The sequence below is a fragment of the Nothobranchius furzeri genome, chromosome 3 (assembly GCF_043380555.1).
Source record: "Nothobranchius furzeri strain GRZ-AD chromosome 3, NfurGRZ-RIMD1, whole genome shotgun sequence".
NCBI lineage: Eukaryota > Metazoa > Chordata > Actinopteri > Cyprinodontiformes > Nothobranchiidae > Nothobranchius > Nothobranchius furzeri.
Genome location: NC_091743.1, coordinates 6025071 through 6039332, shown reverse-complemented (window position 1 = coordinate 6039332; position 14262 = coordinate 6025071). Strand labels below are relative to the sequence as shown.

General features: G+C 46.3%; 1 protein-coding gene across 1 annotated transcript in view; it reads right to left on the bottom strand.

Annotated features, from left to right (window-relative positions):
- The window catches only part of acad9 (acyl-CoA dehydrogenase family, member 9), a 39581-nt gene that overhangs the window by 14558 nt on the left and 10761 nt on the right, over nt 1–14262 (bottom strand). Inside the window, exons 6-7 of the mRNA XM_015976828.3 lie at nt 5289–5367; nt 5041–5212 (exon numbers count right to left, since the gene is read on the bottom strand). Coding sequence (XP_015832314.1) covers nt 5041–5212; nt 5289–5367 — 251 coding nt within the window. The remainder of the gene's footprint in view (nt 1–5040; nt 5213–5288; nt 5368–14262) is intronic.

Genomic DNA, 14262 nt, shown 5'->3' with positions numbered 1-14262 from the left:
ACAGGCTGCAGTTAGCCAAGGTCTGTCGCAACCCCTGATCATGGGCACTCATTTGTCGGGGTTCAATATTTTAGTGGGGCTGTGTGAGGGGGTGCGGTCAAGACAGGAAGTCACTGGTAGCATATGCCTGATGTTCAGTGGTGATGCAAAGTCATGCGACTCTGCCCAAGCGGGGAGCAACTAGGACCTCCACCGGAGGCCCCGGCTTTTCCAATATTCTACCTCACGGAGGATTTTCCACTTTAGAGAGGGGACAAAACACAGATTTGGTGAAATATCTTGATATCTGTCAAATTTTCCATGCCTTTGCTTCAGCACACCTGATTTACATTGGCTCCTCAGGAGGACATCAAGTGCTGCAGATACTGGTTAATCACTCAATCATTTAAGTCAGGCATGTGGCAGCCGAGACACACTGGTGTTTGAAAGGGCAACATGGAAAACATGCAGGACAGTGGTCCCTGTGGACCAGGGTTGGGAAACACTGCTGTAAGGCACTTAAACTTTTGTATACATGGACTTTACTATAAGATTAACTGTAAGGCATTTAAAATTGTTTTTACATTGACTCTGACTTTTAGACATTTAAAAGCAGTTGATAATCACTTTATTTTAATAATTTCAGGGCAAACTAAAATTAAATGGTTATACATATTGCAGGCTAACTTGTGCAGTATCGCCATATTGTGATATTGTATCCTGACGTACCCTGAGGTTCCCTGCCCTTCTCGTAATGATACTCTATGCTCAGCCTTTGACCAAGTGGCTAAAATTGATGGTCATCTGGTATGCACTGACATGGTTCTCCCCTACCTCTATTTAGCTTTGGTCAGGGATAGGCTATACCGGATGAGTTGTGACACTCAGACTCAAACAGAAACCACCCAATTGCTGGTACCTAAGAGCCGTAGGGAACTATTGTTCCAGACGGCTCACAGTAACCCCATGGCGGGACATATGGGGCGTGGAAAACTCTCCGGCGTGTTGCAAACTGATTCTAATGGCCGGGCATTCGGGAAGATGTGTGCAGTTGGTGCGCGGCCTGCCCGGAATGTCGGTTGGTAAATTCACCGGCCATCTCAAGAGCGCCGCTACATGGTAAATGGCCTGTATTTGATATAGCGCCTTCTAGAGTCCTGGAACTCCTCAAGGCGCTTTACAACACAATCAGTCATTCACCCATTCACACACAAATTCACACACTGGTGGGGATGAGCTACAATGTAGCCACAGCTGCCCTGGGGACCACTGACAGAGGCGAGGCTGCCGAGCACTGGCGCCACCGGTCCCTCCGACCACCACCAGCAGGCAACGTGGGTTAAGTGTCTTGCCCAAGGACAAAACGACAGGGACAGACTGAGCGGGGCTCGAACCTGCAACCTTCCGATTACGGGGCGAGCACTTAACTCCTGTGCCACCGTCGCCCCTTCCTTTGGCGGGGAAGCCATTTGAACACCTTGGTATGGATCTGATCGGTCTGCTGCTCCAGAGTGCACGCAAGTTCCGGTTTGCTTTAATCCTGGTGGATTACACAACTACGTCAATTCTCACTGGGAGACAAGGTATTGATGTTACTACCCACATCCAGCTCCAAACTCCTTGCCAAGTGGCTTGGACCCTTTGTGGTCACACGGCGAGTGGGGGAGGTGGATTATGAGGTGACGCGGTCCGACAGGGATGCAGCAACACAGACCTACCCCCTCAACCTCCTGAAAGCCTGGAGGGAGGCCACACCCATCTCTTTGGTGAGTGCCATTCCGGAGAGACAGGAGTTGGGGCCAGAGGTAGCCAACTGTACCAATCTCAACCGAGCCCATTGCACTAACCATCAATCCTCTCCTCAAAGTGCGGATGTGGCATTACTGCAGCAGCAGTTTGCCGAGGTTTTCTCCCGTCTGTCGGGCCATATGGATCTTGTTGTACACTACTTAGTCACCTCTAAGTCACCTCCCCACCTATTCCACCTTCCTCAGGATCCACTGATTTCCCTCTTTCCTATTCACGCTCTCTATTTCTTAACATTTTTTAAATCACAATTGCCTATTTTTGCTCATTTTAAATATATTTTTAAACATTTTCTAAATGCTTTTTTATATTTTTACATTTTTTGTTTTTGTGAAGCGCCTCATGATTTTTATCTTGAGAGGCGCTATAGAAATGATATTTTCTACTTCTTCTTCTCTAGGGTTGGGCATCGTTTGATTTTGAACGATTCCTATTCCGATTCCAATTCCTCGTTTTGATTCCGGTTCCTATAGAGTCCCGATTCCGATTCTTTCAAGACATGACATGTTTTACATGAGCCAGCTAACCACAGGTCCTACTTGATGAAATAATCTTAACTTCAACATGAATTTTAATTCTATGAACAATAACATCACCTTCATTCAGACAAAAACACGTTTTGGACAAGAAAGAAAAAGACTTGCAGCACGACCAGTGTGTTTGTTTCTGACCACAACCAAAGTCTGGAAAAAGCCTCTGGGATGAGAGGCTAATGGATAAATGTCTCCAACATATCCAGAAACGTGCAGCTGTTTTCAGCTAAAACTCTCAGGATGATCATGTCCAGGATGACTGAGAACTACACCTCCATGCTGCTGCAGCATTCAGTCAGAACAGGAAGTGAAACTTAAACGTAGCTGCTGTTCATAACAATCTAACAGATTTTAAACATTAAAACTCTCAACAGAAATAGTTCAGAAAGGAAATAAAAAATGTTATTTATTATAATTATTTATAGTGGCAGAAGCTGGTGTGGTCCACCACAGAGAAAGCTGCTCTAGCATGATGACTTTAATTATTCTACATGTTATTGTTCAGCCTTCTGATGCTCACGCGGCTGTGTCTGACTGCTGACGCTCCGTGTGTGTTTTTATTTCTGCAGTGAGACAAACTCACCTCACACCGTCCAGAATTTGTTCTTTAAAGCTTCTATTAAATCCACCGCGTTGACGTATTTTAACAAGTTTCCTCTACATTGCAGGAGTTAAAGTTTACATTACGGAGTAAAAGTTCGGCAGACACGTTTGTTTATATTTGGACCCTGCACACGGGTGGGGGGAGGGGGGACTCGGTGCTGCACACAGACAGCTGGTGTGAACAGCTCTGAAAAGTGCTGATCACAATTTGCAGATCACGTTTATTTTTCACGGAGATCAGCCGCTGATTCCTCTTCCGTCGGCATTCTAGGAATCGAAACTAGGAATCGAAAAAAAAAACTTCGAACGATTCAAGGGAAAAACTAACAGTTGGAACCGGTTCCAATCGATGCTCGATGCCAAACCCTAGACACCTCCTTGGGTTTCGGTTAAAGTCTGGCCTTGCCGCCTGTCCGAGCAAAAACGGCAGGTATTCGAACAAGAACTGAAAGCCATGCTGGAAATGGCGGTGATTGAAAAGTCCCACAGTGCTTGCTGCAGTCCCACTGTGCTGGTGACCAAAAAGAACGGGGGCACCCGGTTGTGTGTTGACTACTGCCAGGTGAACCAGGTGTCACAATTATACGTGTAACCCATGCCTCAGATGGAGGAAATCTTCAACTGAATGGGCTCTGCCCAGTTCTTCACAACACTGAATCTGACAAAGGGGTATTGGCAGATACCGTTGGCACCAGAAGCTAAGGAAAAGACTGCATTCTTCATCCCGTTCGGCCTTTACCAATTATGCATGATGCCTTTTGGGTTGTTTGGGGCCCCAGCCACCTTCCAGCACCTCATGTTGCATATGCTGCCGCCTACCAGGATGACATAATCATCCATAGCAACACCTGGGTGGAGCATGTGCAGCGGGTTGCTGCCATGCTGGGGACGCTGTGGCGGGCTGGGTTGACCGCCAACCCAAAAAAAGTGCGCAGTCGAACGGTGGGAGGTGCGATACCTGGAGTTGCTGTTGGGGGGCAAGTGCAGTCACAGGTGGTCAAGGCGACAGCTGTTGCAGCCTGCCTTCCTCGCCAGAACAAAAGGGGCATCTGGCAGATCCTGGGACTGGCGCGTTTTGTCCGCCGGTTTATCTCGGACTTGGCAGCCGTGACTAGCGCCGTAACTGACCTGACCCAAAAGGGTGCCCCAGACCCAGGTATCTGGACCACTGCATATCAGAAGTCCTTTCACCGGGTCAAAAGGGGCCCTCTGAAGAGCCTGTATTATTCTCACCTGTCTTCTCTCTCCCCTTTACCATGCAGACCGACAACCTTGGACAGAGGGCTGGGTGCTGTGCTGTCTCTGTAGGTTGTTTCAGCAGGTGCGGGGAACTGACAGCAGGTGCAGGTGTTCAGTCGTTGTTGTACATCAATAGAAAGCTGACTTAAGAATCAAGGTACAGGAAGATCGAGAAGGTGTGCCTAGCTATCCAATGGGTGGTCAACGCCCTCCGGTTCTACCTACTGGGGAGGAACTTCCTCTGTTCAGATCATGCCCCACTATAGTGGCTCCATCAAATGAAGGACACCAACACCTGGATTACCCTTTGGAACCTTGCGCTTCAGTCCTTCAATTTCAGAAAGATCCACAGGCTGGGGGCCCAGATGGTAATGGTGGATTTCCTTGCTCCATGCAGTTGCAGTTGGTCAGGCCAGTGGAGGCCCCAGGCCTGAGAATGGCAGTGGGGGTGTGTGGCGGAGCGTGGAAGAGGGCAAAGCTGCGAAGGAGGAGAAGGCACTGAGAGCAGAAGCAGCTGCGGCACATCAGCAATTAGCCCTGCTTTCTAATACACAGGACTTGGAGGTGTTATGGACAAAATCAGTGACAAATGGCAGCCTTGGTGGTGTCAAACCAGGAATGAGCCCGACTTACCACCGGCAATCCAGTACAAGCCCTGACACCAGTCATACTGGGACCTAAAAGCCCGGTCCCCCGTGCCCTTTCTCTCTGAGGTCTCCCAACAGGGATTCACAAAGAACATGGTTGAACTTGCTGACTTCACTTGTTTAAAATGTCTGAGTAAAATGACTTGACTGCACTGAATCTTTTTTAATTAATGAAACCATAACGTTTCATCATGTTGGATAAAACCACACCCCTGCATGCATGAAATCCTTACTGTAGGAACCCCTGATGCCCAGTTTGTCTTCTGGTTTTCCGCTCGTGACGCCACCAAAGGCCCTCTCAACAACAAAAGCAGAAATCTTATCTTTCTTCACGCCATCTACTTCCACTTCAGTTCTGGCAAACACAGTCATAATATCAGCCATTCCCCCGTTTGAGATCCAAATCTGACAAGATAAGCAAAAATTAAACGATTGAATTACAAATTTTAGAGGTAGAGTAGTATATTTGTGAGTGACTTACCTTAGAACCATTGATTAGGTAATGTTTTCCATCTTCAGACAATGTTGCACGGGTCTGAATAGATGCAGCATCACTTCCACTGAAAGGAATTTATTACATTAAAGGGGACAAACCTTTTTGAAACAAGTTTTAACAATTCAATGGTATCATATAAAGCAATCTCACCTGCTTTGTTACGGACATTTTTTGACAGGTTGGCACTATAATTTCAGTGCTCCATCGATTTAAAGACCTGGGCCCTCATTTATCAACCGTGATTATGAACAGATCTGTGCATATTTCGTGCTCAGGAATGATTTTACGCATTGTGTAGTATTTACCAATTTGTACTTGTGCCTGAAAATGTTCCAAATATAAGAACAGCTCTGACCATGCATAGGAACAGCATCTAGTGTTAAAATGGGGGAGCAATTCTGAAGGTCTCAGTAATCTATGTGTGTTCCTCATCCAGTACCCAGTATGCAATTATGTCAGTGGAAAAATGACGTATTCACATAATTGGTGCTAAAACTAATAAAAGACATGCGACTGACGGGAATCTGATTTTATATCATGACAGTCCATCCATCCATCCATTGTCTTTGTCTTATCTGGAGTCGAGTCACGGGGGTAACAGCCTAAGTCAGGGGAGTCAAACTCAAATTCACATTGGGCCGAAATGAAAATCTGGGACGAGGTCGCGGACCAAACTTAATATTTTTTTTAAAAGTGACGGCAAATTTGCACATTTTCTTTATCAACATATATGCAATTTTGAACCTTTTAATTCGGAAACAAACTTCTTTTTGCATTAATACTGAATGTGGAATAACCAAATTACACACGAACAAGTCAATTTCAATTTTTAATCAAACACATCAGTGGTATTCATTACTTGTGGCATATTGAGTATTTTTAAAATCTATTCAGGATTTATGTTTTCTTGTTGTTTACTTTTTATTCTCCTTTTTTCCCCTGTAATAAGTGTCATCGCTGTTGTGACATCTAGCTTTCCCCACTGAGGAACAATAAAGGGATTTTCTATACTATTCATCTATCTGCAGCCTTTCCACTTGCTGTTTTACTGAAGGTTAAATCTTTTCTCACGGGCGAACAACAGGGCCGCATTATCATTGCAGGGGCCCCTGGGCACAATGCGCTTAGCCCCCCCCCCCCCCCCCCCCCCCCCCCGCCTAGCCTCCCCCAAGATTACTGCCACCCAGAAGCACTTTTAGACATTTCAGAATCAGAATCAGAAAGAATTTTATTGTCAGCGCTCCAGCGATCCAGAGCATAGGAACTTGACTCCACAGTACAGCCTGACCAAGATTACACACACACATATAGACAGGACAGATACAGGCAGACCGCGAGAGCAGCCATAGTCTCCTGTCTCCCTCCTCCTCATTGCTCACTTCAGTAGATGAAGAGGGGATTACATGAGGAGAGTTCGGGGAGGGAGAAAAAGGCATTAACAGAGCTACACCGGCAGGGTGTAGCTCTACTATGCCAAAAAACACCCAATATATAAGCACGAACGTCACAGTTCACAACATGAGACCCGGTAGGTAGGGGGGAGGGGCTGGGACCCTGGTTTCCTCAGCGGGAGCAGCCTGTGTGGCGCTCGGCCAACTGAATCCACAGGTGGGAGGGAGGTCACGGGAAAGCACAGAGTACAGTGAGTGCCTCCAACTTGATGACCTCAGTGCGGAGACCACAATCTGAAGGTGGGGGGGGGGTTCCACAGCATTTGTCTGCATTCCTTCCATCGTGGGGGTTTTTGCACACAACTCCAAGGCTGCTTATGGCGTCAGATTGGATAACAAGACTTTGTTTGGGTCAGGCAGAGATAATTTTCCTCTGTGCCTTAAAGTCTGTATTGATCATTCAAATCCTCCAGTGAAGCCAATTCGGTGATTAAACATCTCCACACCGTCCGGTGACCCTCTCCAAGATGACATCCAATTTGCGCACTAACACCGGTAACGCAGCTAAGACATTGTCCAGCTTGCGATTCAACTCGAGTAACGTCCCAGTCTGTGAGGTCTCCGCCCGGACGGTGCCGTCCATGGATGCGGGTCGCCCTCCAATCGCTCCCGTCATCCCAACTTTACGGAAAACCAGATATCCTCCCACTCAAATCAGAAGAAATCCAGTGATCATCAGGCCAAATATCCACACATCTTCGACGTCCTCAATGGACAGCTGAGAGAGACAGATGACATTCCACTTCTCCCAGGAATCGAGCATAAATCCCGTTGCATGTGTCCCGTGAGGACAAGCGCGAGCCCCCTCCTCCGTTCTCATCGTAGAAAAAATCTTATCAATCGCGTTGAATGACCAATTAATTAAATCCATTTCTGAAAAATAGTGATTTCATAACATTGTCAATGTTAAAACTCACTTACTTAAGTTTATGCAAGGGTTAAATATCTGCATGTTTTTGTTTGTCTTCTGTCTCCTTCCTCCTCTTGTCTCCTGTCTCCCTCCTCCTCTTGTCTCGTTTCCATCCTCCTCTTTTCTTGTCTCCTTCCTCCTCTTGTCTCCTGTCTCCCTCCTCCTCTTGTCTCCTTCCTCATCTTGTCTCCTGTCTCCTTCCTCTTGTCTCCTGTCTCCTTCCTCCTCTGGTCTTTTGTCTCCTTCCTCCTCTTGTCTCCTGTTTCCTTCGTCCTCTTATTTTCTGTCTCCTTCATCCTCTTGACTCCTGTCTCCTTCCTCCTCTTGACTCCTGTCTCCTTCTTCCTCTTGATTCTTGGCTCCTTCCTCCTCTTTTTGTTTCCTGTTGTTGGTCTCCTCTCTTGCCTTCAAATAAACTGCTTTCTGGCCTTTGTATTAGTAAATTCATTTACAATGTCATCAAAGTCCAGATTCCTGACAAGCTGAGACTCAATAGCCATCAGTGACAGTGCACTGAGGCGCTGTTGAGTTTGTGTTGTTCTCAGTTCATTTTTTATTCTTGCCATTTGTGAAAATCGTTCCCCTTCACAATTTGTAACTAGTAGCAGGCACGTTGCAAGCTTTTCAAGTGTGGGGGATGTTGTCTGTGCCTAAAATAATTATTTGGAAGGAGAGGAAGGAGACAGGAGACAAGAGGAGGAAGGAGACAGGAGACAAGAGGAGGAAAGAAACAGGAGACAAGGAGAGGAAGGAGACAGAAAACAAGAGGAGGAAGGAAACAGGAGACAAGAGGAGGAAGGAGACAGAAGACAAGAGGAGGAAGGAAACAGGAGACAAGAGGACCTGCTAGATCCTCTCAGTTCCACCCTTGGCTAAATGATACCCTCCGGTTTCTACGCACCAATCTTAGAGCTGCGGAACGGAAATGGTGCAAAACAAAAGATCCTGGTGGTCAACTGAAATTTCATGAATTACTGTCCTCATTCTCGGCCAGCATCATTGATGCAAAGAAAACTTTCTACACTGACAAAATTCTCAGCTCTACTGACTCTCAGAAACTATTTTCGACATTCAAAACTCTGCTCAACCCTCCGTCTCCACCTACTACCAACAATCAGCTGACACCTTTGCCTCATTCTTCACTGACAAAGTGGCAGCTATAAGCAAACAGTTTACTCAACTGGCCACTCCTGAACATTCATTACCACAAACTCCTAGCCCAACCATCTCAGGCCCTACTGCTTCACTTTCCTCTTTTCCCCCTCTCACTGAGAACTGTGTGTCCAAGCTTCTCACGTGCAGCCGCCCTACTACATGCCCACTTGACCCCATTCCGACTAAGCTGCTCCAAGCTATTGCTCCTACAGTAGCCACAGCAGTCACACATGAGATCAATGCTTCACTGACATTCGGTACATTTCCCACCTCTCTCAAGCATGCTCAGGTTAAACTGCTGCTAAAAAAACATCTCTTCCTCCAAATCATGTGGAGAACTACTAACTTATCTCTCTCCTCCCTTTTCTGTACAAAATCATTGAAAGGGTGGCTTTCAGGCAGATCACAGAATACCTCTCACAAAACAATCTGCTTGACCCTAACCAATCTGGGTTCAAAAAGGGCCACTCCACTGAAACTGCTCTGTTAGCAGTGACGGAATCCTTAAAAGAAGCTAGAGCGACTGCCAAATCCTCAGTGCTTATCCTGCTCGACTTATCGGCTGCATTTGACACTGTCATCCATGGCTCCCTTTTGTCCACACTCTCTAGCATGGGCATAACAGAGAAAGTGCACGCCTGGTTTGAATCGTAACTCACAGGACGATCATTCAGTGTATCTTGGCTTGGACAATCCTCTACCATGCACCATCTTGCCACAGGAGTCCCCCAGGGCTCTGCACTAGGAACTCTTCTCTTTGCCATATACATCACCTCACTGGGTGAGATCATTCGATCACATGGCTTCCCCTATCACTGCTATGCAGACGACACCCGGCTCTATCTCTCATTTCCACCGGACGACCAAACTGTCTCTGCACGAATATCAAACCGTCTCTCTGACATATCAAAATGGATGAAATCTCACCATCTCCAACTTAACCTCTCTAAAACTGAACTAGTTGTCATCCCAGCAAAACCATCCATACAGCACAATATCTCAATCCAAAATGACTTCCTATCTCTGGCTCCTTCAAAGGCAGTTCGAAATCTGGGTGTTGTGATTGATGAACACCTGACCTTTAAAGATCATGTTGCTTCTGTTGCTCGTTCATGCTGCTTTGCACTGTATAACATATGAAAGATCAGACCATACCTAACACAACATGCCACCCAGCTCCTGGTGCAATCTACTGTCATCTCCCTCCTCGATTACTGCAATGCCCTTCTAACTGGTCTTCCAGGCTGTACTGTGAGACCTCTTCAAATGGTCCAGAACACAGCGGTGCGTCTGGTCTTCAATCAGCCAAAAAGAGCACACGACACCCCTATGTTCATTGAGCTCCACTGGCTACCGCTAGCTGCAAGCATCAAATTCAAATTGCTAACACTAGCATACAAAGTCCGAGATGGTACGGCTCCCACCTGGATCCTTACGTCATGGCCCGGCCGCTCTGGTCATCACAGGATTGTCGGCTAGCAGTGCCTACACCACGCTCAGGACAATCCAGACTCTTCTCGTGCATCGTTCCACACATGTGGAATGATCTACCAAGCACTACCAGAACAGGGGCTTCCTTTTCAATTTTCAAGAAACTCCTGAAGACCCTACTCTTCAGAGAGCGTCTTCTAAACTAGCACCCTCCCTGCACCCATCCCCTCTCTCTACTGTCCACTCCTTGTTCCCTACTCTCCATGACTGATGTCAAGTTGTTGTTAGCCTCAAGGGCAACATGCCAATTATCACTTGTAAGTTGCTTTGGACAAAAGCGTCTGCTAAATACATAAACATAAACATATGTTATTCATCTTGTTAGTTTAATTTCCATAATAGCTGAGCAGGTGCGAACTTTAGACGCGTCACACATGTCTCCGTTTTAAACATGTTTAAACTGTTCAGAATACAAATCCAGGCTCTGTCTCATTAGATTGGTGTAACTAAAGTTTGTACTGAATGAAATTTTTACATTAGACCATGTTGAAAAGAAAAGGATCAGATTAAATTGTTTCCCCCTCATTTACAGTCAGTACAGCGCAGTGCGCATGGCTCTGGGGTTAATCAAGTTTAATTGTTTCTCTTTGCAACAATCTTCACAAGAAGGCAAAACAGTTAAATGGCAGGTTACAGATATTTCCATTTGACTGTTTATTTTGACGGATAAACTCAAGGATGCTGGTTCTTTTGAAAGAATTACCCCGACGCACACTGATGCGCACACAGATGAGGTGACATTTTAATCTTTACACACACCGCGGAGGTAACTAAATCAATCAAGAAATGATTCCCATCAGAACATCAGAGCTTTATACTGGACACTGTGTTCAGGGCGGCTCGGAGCGCACACGATGGACAGTGAGCTGAAGATCTAGAGGGGAGCGCAGAGCAGAACCACGGCGCATGCTGTAAGATTTCCTCCCACTGAAACGGTCTCTCTGAGGGATGTCACTTGGGAAAAATGTTCTCTGATTATGAAACTTTGGCTGAATAGCGCTTGTTCCCGTCTCTAATATGGAGACGCATCCAGTCTGAGGCAGAATAGCCTCTTCAGCTCAGAAAGCACCTGTAGAGAAATTTTATCACGCACAAAGTTTATGTGGAGCAGAAGCGGTCGGGCCACGGCAGGTGAAATGTTCCTAGCCTACATGAAGTGAAATTGTTTAATTGTAACATTAATATGTTACTGGACACGCTGGTCTGGTTGGTTAGACCAGTGTTTGAAGTGGAAAACACACACACACACACACACACACACACACACACACAAATGCTCACACACCAATTAAAATAATGCTGATAGCGTGGACTAGAAGCCAGATGATGGTTTACGTATTTAAATGATGATCAGGCTGCTGTAAAATGTAATCTCCATCCACATCCAGACAGAATCATCCTCTAATCTGTCTCTATTTTCTCTGCCCTTGTCTGGGCTGAAGTAGCTGATGGTGCGGTACCCTTATGAAAGAGTCCTACGGTGAGAGGTACATATAAGAAGTGCAGGAAGAGTTAGAAAAATCTGCAGGGCCACAAACACATTAGGGAAGATGGACTGTAGACTATTTTTTAGACCGAAAACTATCCTGGTTCTATTTATATTACATTATTCATGTGGACTCTCCGGGCATTATTCTGAGCTGAGAGGCGCAGAGCTCTGATGGTTGATGCGCTCCAGACAGATGCATCCTGAGAATGGCCACAGTAACATTCTCAAAGTGTCGCCACGTCAAAAACAAATTTAACATGCGATCGTTTATGTCGGCTCATTTCCTTTGATGTTTTCCGTCTTTAATTTGTGCCTGATGCATTTCGCTGCTGCGGAGCGGATAACCTGTTTCGTCCTCTGGTGATTTCACCTCACCGGTGCGGCCGGCGCCCGGTGCACACTACACTGTTTTTGCGGTTGGTAGATATTTTAGAACTGCAGTTCAAAGGTAACTCATAAGGTGAATATGTATGAACCCAGGTAGCAGTTTTTCTTTAGGATTGAGAGGAAATGCCGGAAGATAATAAACAGACAGGACAGAAAAATAGTCAAATGAAAACAAGTTAGTTTTTGTACCTGGTGGTTGCAACAAACAGACACCATTGAAGGTAATCAGAAGTGAGGAACAGAAAATGAAATAATTATTTTAATGTTTAGAGTAGCAGGAACTCCGAGAGGCTGCAGGCGCATCAATGAGTTTGTGACCGCGGCACAGGGGGAGGGGGAGGGCTGAAGCAGGAACAGTAAAGATGCAAAAACTACCATTGTTAAAAGAGATGCGTGTTAACATAAAAAATGTGGGTGCAATTTTTATTACTTCTCAACATTTTTCTCCAACTTTAAGACTGCTGCACAAAAAAAAAAAGAAGACTGCTGCTTGCGTGTGCCCCCTAGCTTTGCTCCTGTCATCATCCTAGATAGCTTTGCTCCTGTTTCTTTGCCTGAGTTAACCAAACTAGTTAACTCTATGAAGACCTCTGCATGCCCCCTCCACATCTTACCCTCATCTTTGTTTAAACGTGCTTTTCAGTCCATCGGTCCCAGCGTGCTCTCTATAATTAATGCTTCTCTGGTTTCTGGTGAGGTCCCTGCTTACTTTAAGAATGCTGTAATCCACCCGCTTCTTAAAAACCCGAGTCTCGACCCCTCTCTCCATAGCAGCTTCAGACCCATCTCTAAACTTCCGTTCATCTCCAAGATCTTGGAAAAGGTTGTGGCTAAACAACTCACAGCTGCTCTTGATGAACATAACATCTATGAAAGCTTCCAGTCAGGTTTTCGTAGAGCTCATTCTACTGAAACAGCTCTTCTTAGGGTCTCTAATGACCTTCTGACTCACAGTGATGCAGGGGACTGTTCTGTTCTGGTCCTGCTGGACCTGACTGCAGCCTTTGACACTGTTGACCATCACCTGCTCCTGGAGAGGCTGAGAGACTGGGTAGGCCTATCAGGATCTGCTCTGGAGTGGTTCTCCTCTTATCTCTCTGTGCGCTCCTTTTCTGTGGCCGTCTCCAAGTTTAGGTCCTCCACCTCCCTTACCCATGGTGTCCCACAAGGTTCTGTGCTGGGGCCTCTGCTCTTCCTCCTCTATCTGCTTCCTCTTTAGCACATCCTGAACTCCTTCAAAGGAATCTCCTACCATCTTTATGCAGATGACATCCAACTGTACATCTCCTTTAAGCCCCATGAGATGTCTAAGCTGCAGCTGTTACACACCTGCTTAGACTCTATCAAAACCTGGATGGCTGGGAGCTTTCTTCAGCTGAATGAAGATAAGACTGGGATCCTCATCTGTGCCCCAGACAAGCTTGTTCCCAAAGTCAGAGACTCTCTTGGTCAGCTTGCTTCTCACACCAAACCTTCTGTCAGGAATATTGGCGTGACCTTTGACCCAGCTCTCACCCTGGATTCTCAGGTCAGTTCTCTTGTTCGCTCTTCCTTCTTCCATCTCAGGAACATTGCTAAGCTGAATCTCATTCTGTCTCGTTCTGAACTTGAGACAGTTCTCCACACCTTCATCTCCTCACGCTTAGACTACTGTAACTCTCACGTGTCTGAGTAGAACTTAACCGTCTACAGGTGGTTCTGAATGTCTGTGCTCGGCTTCTGACCAAGTCCTCCAAACACACCCACATCACCCCGCTTCTCCTCCAGCTTCATTGGCTGCCAGTCAACTTCAGGGTTCATTTCAAGATCCTGGTTCTGGTCTATAGGGCCTTACATGGACAAGCACCATCTTATATTGGTGATCTTCTTAGTCCCTACACCCCCAGCAGGTCCCTGAGGTCCAGTGATCAAAGCCTACTGGTTGTGCAGCACCAGGCTAAAGACCAAAGGTGACAGATCATTTGCTGCTGTGGCCCCCAGACTCTGGAACTCTCTCTCCCTGAGCCTGAGATCAGTGGACTCGGTGGTCTCCTTTAAAAAGCAGCTGAAGACTCACTTGTTCAAGCTGACTTTTGT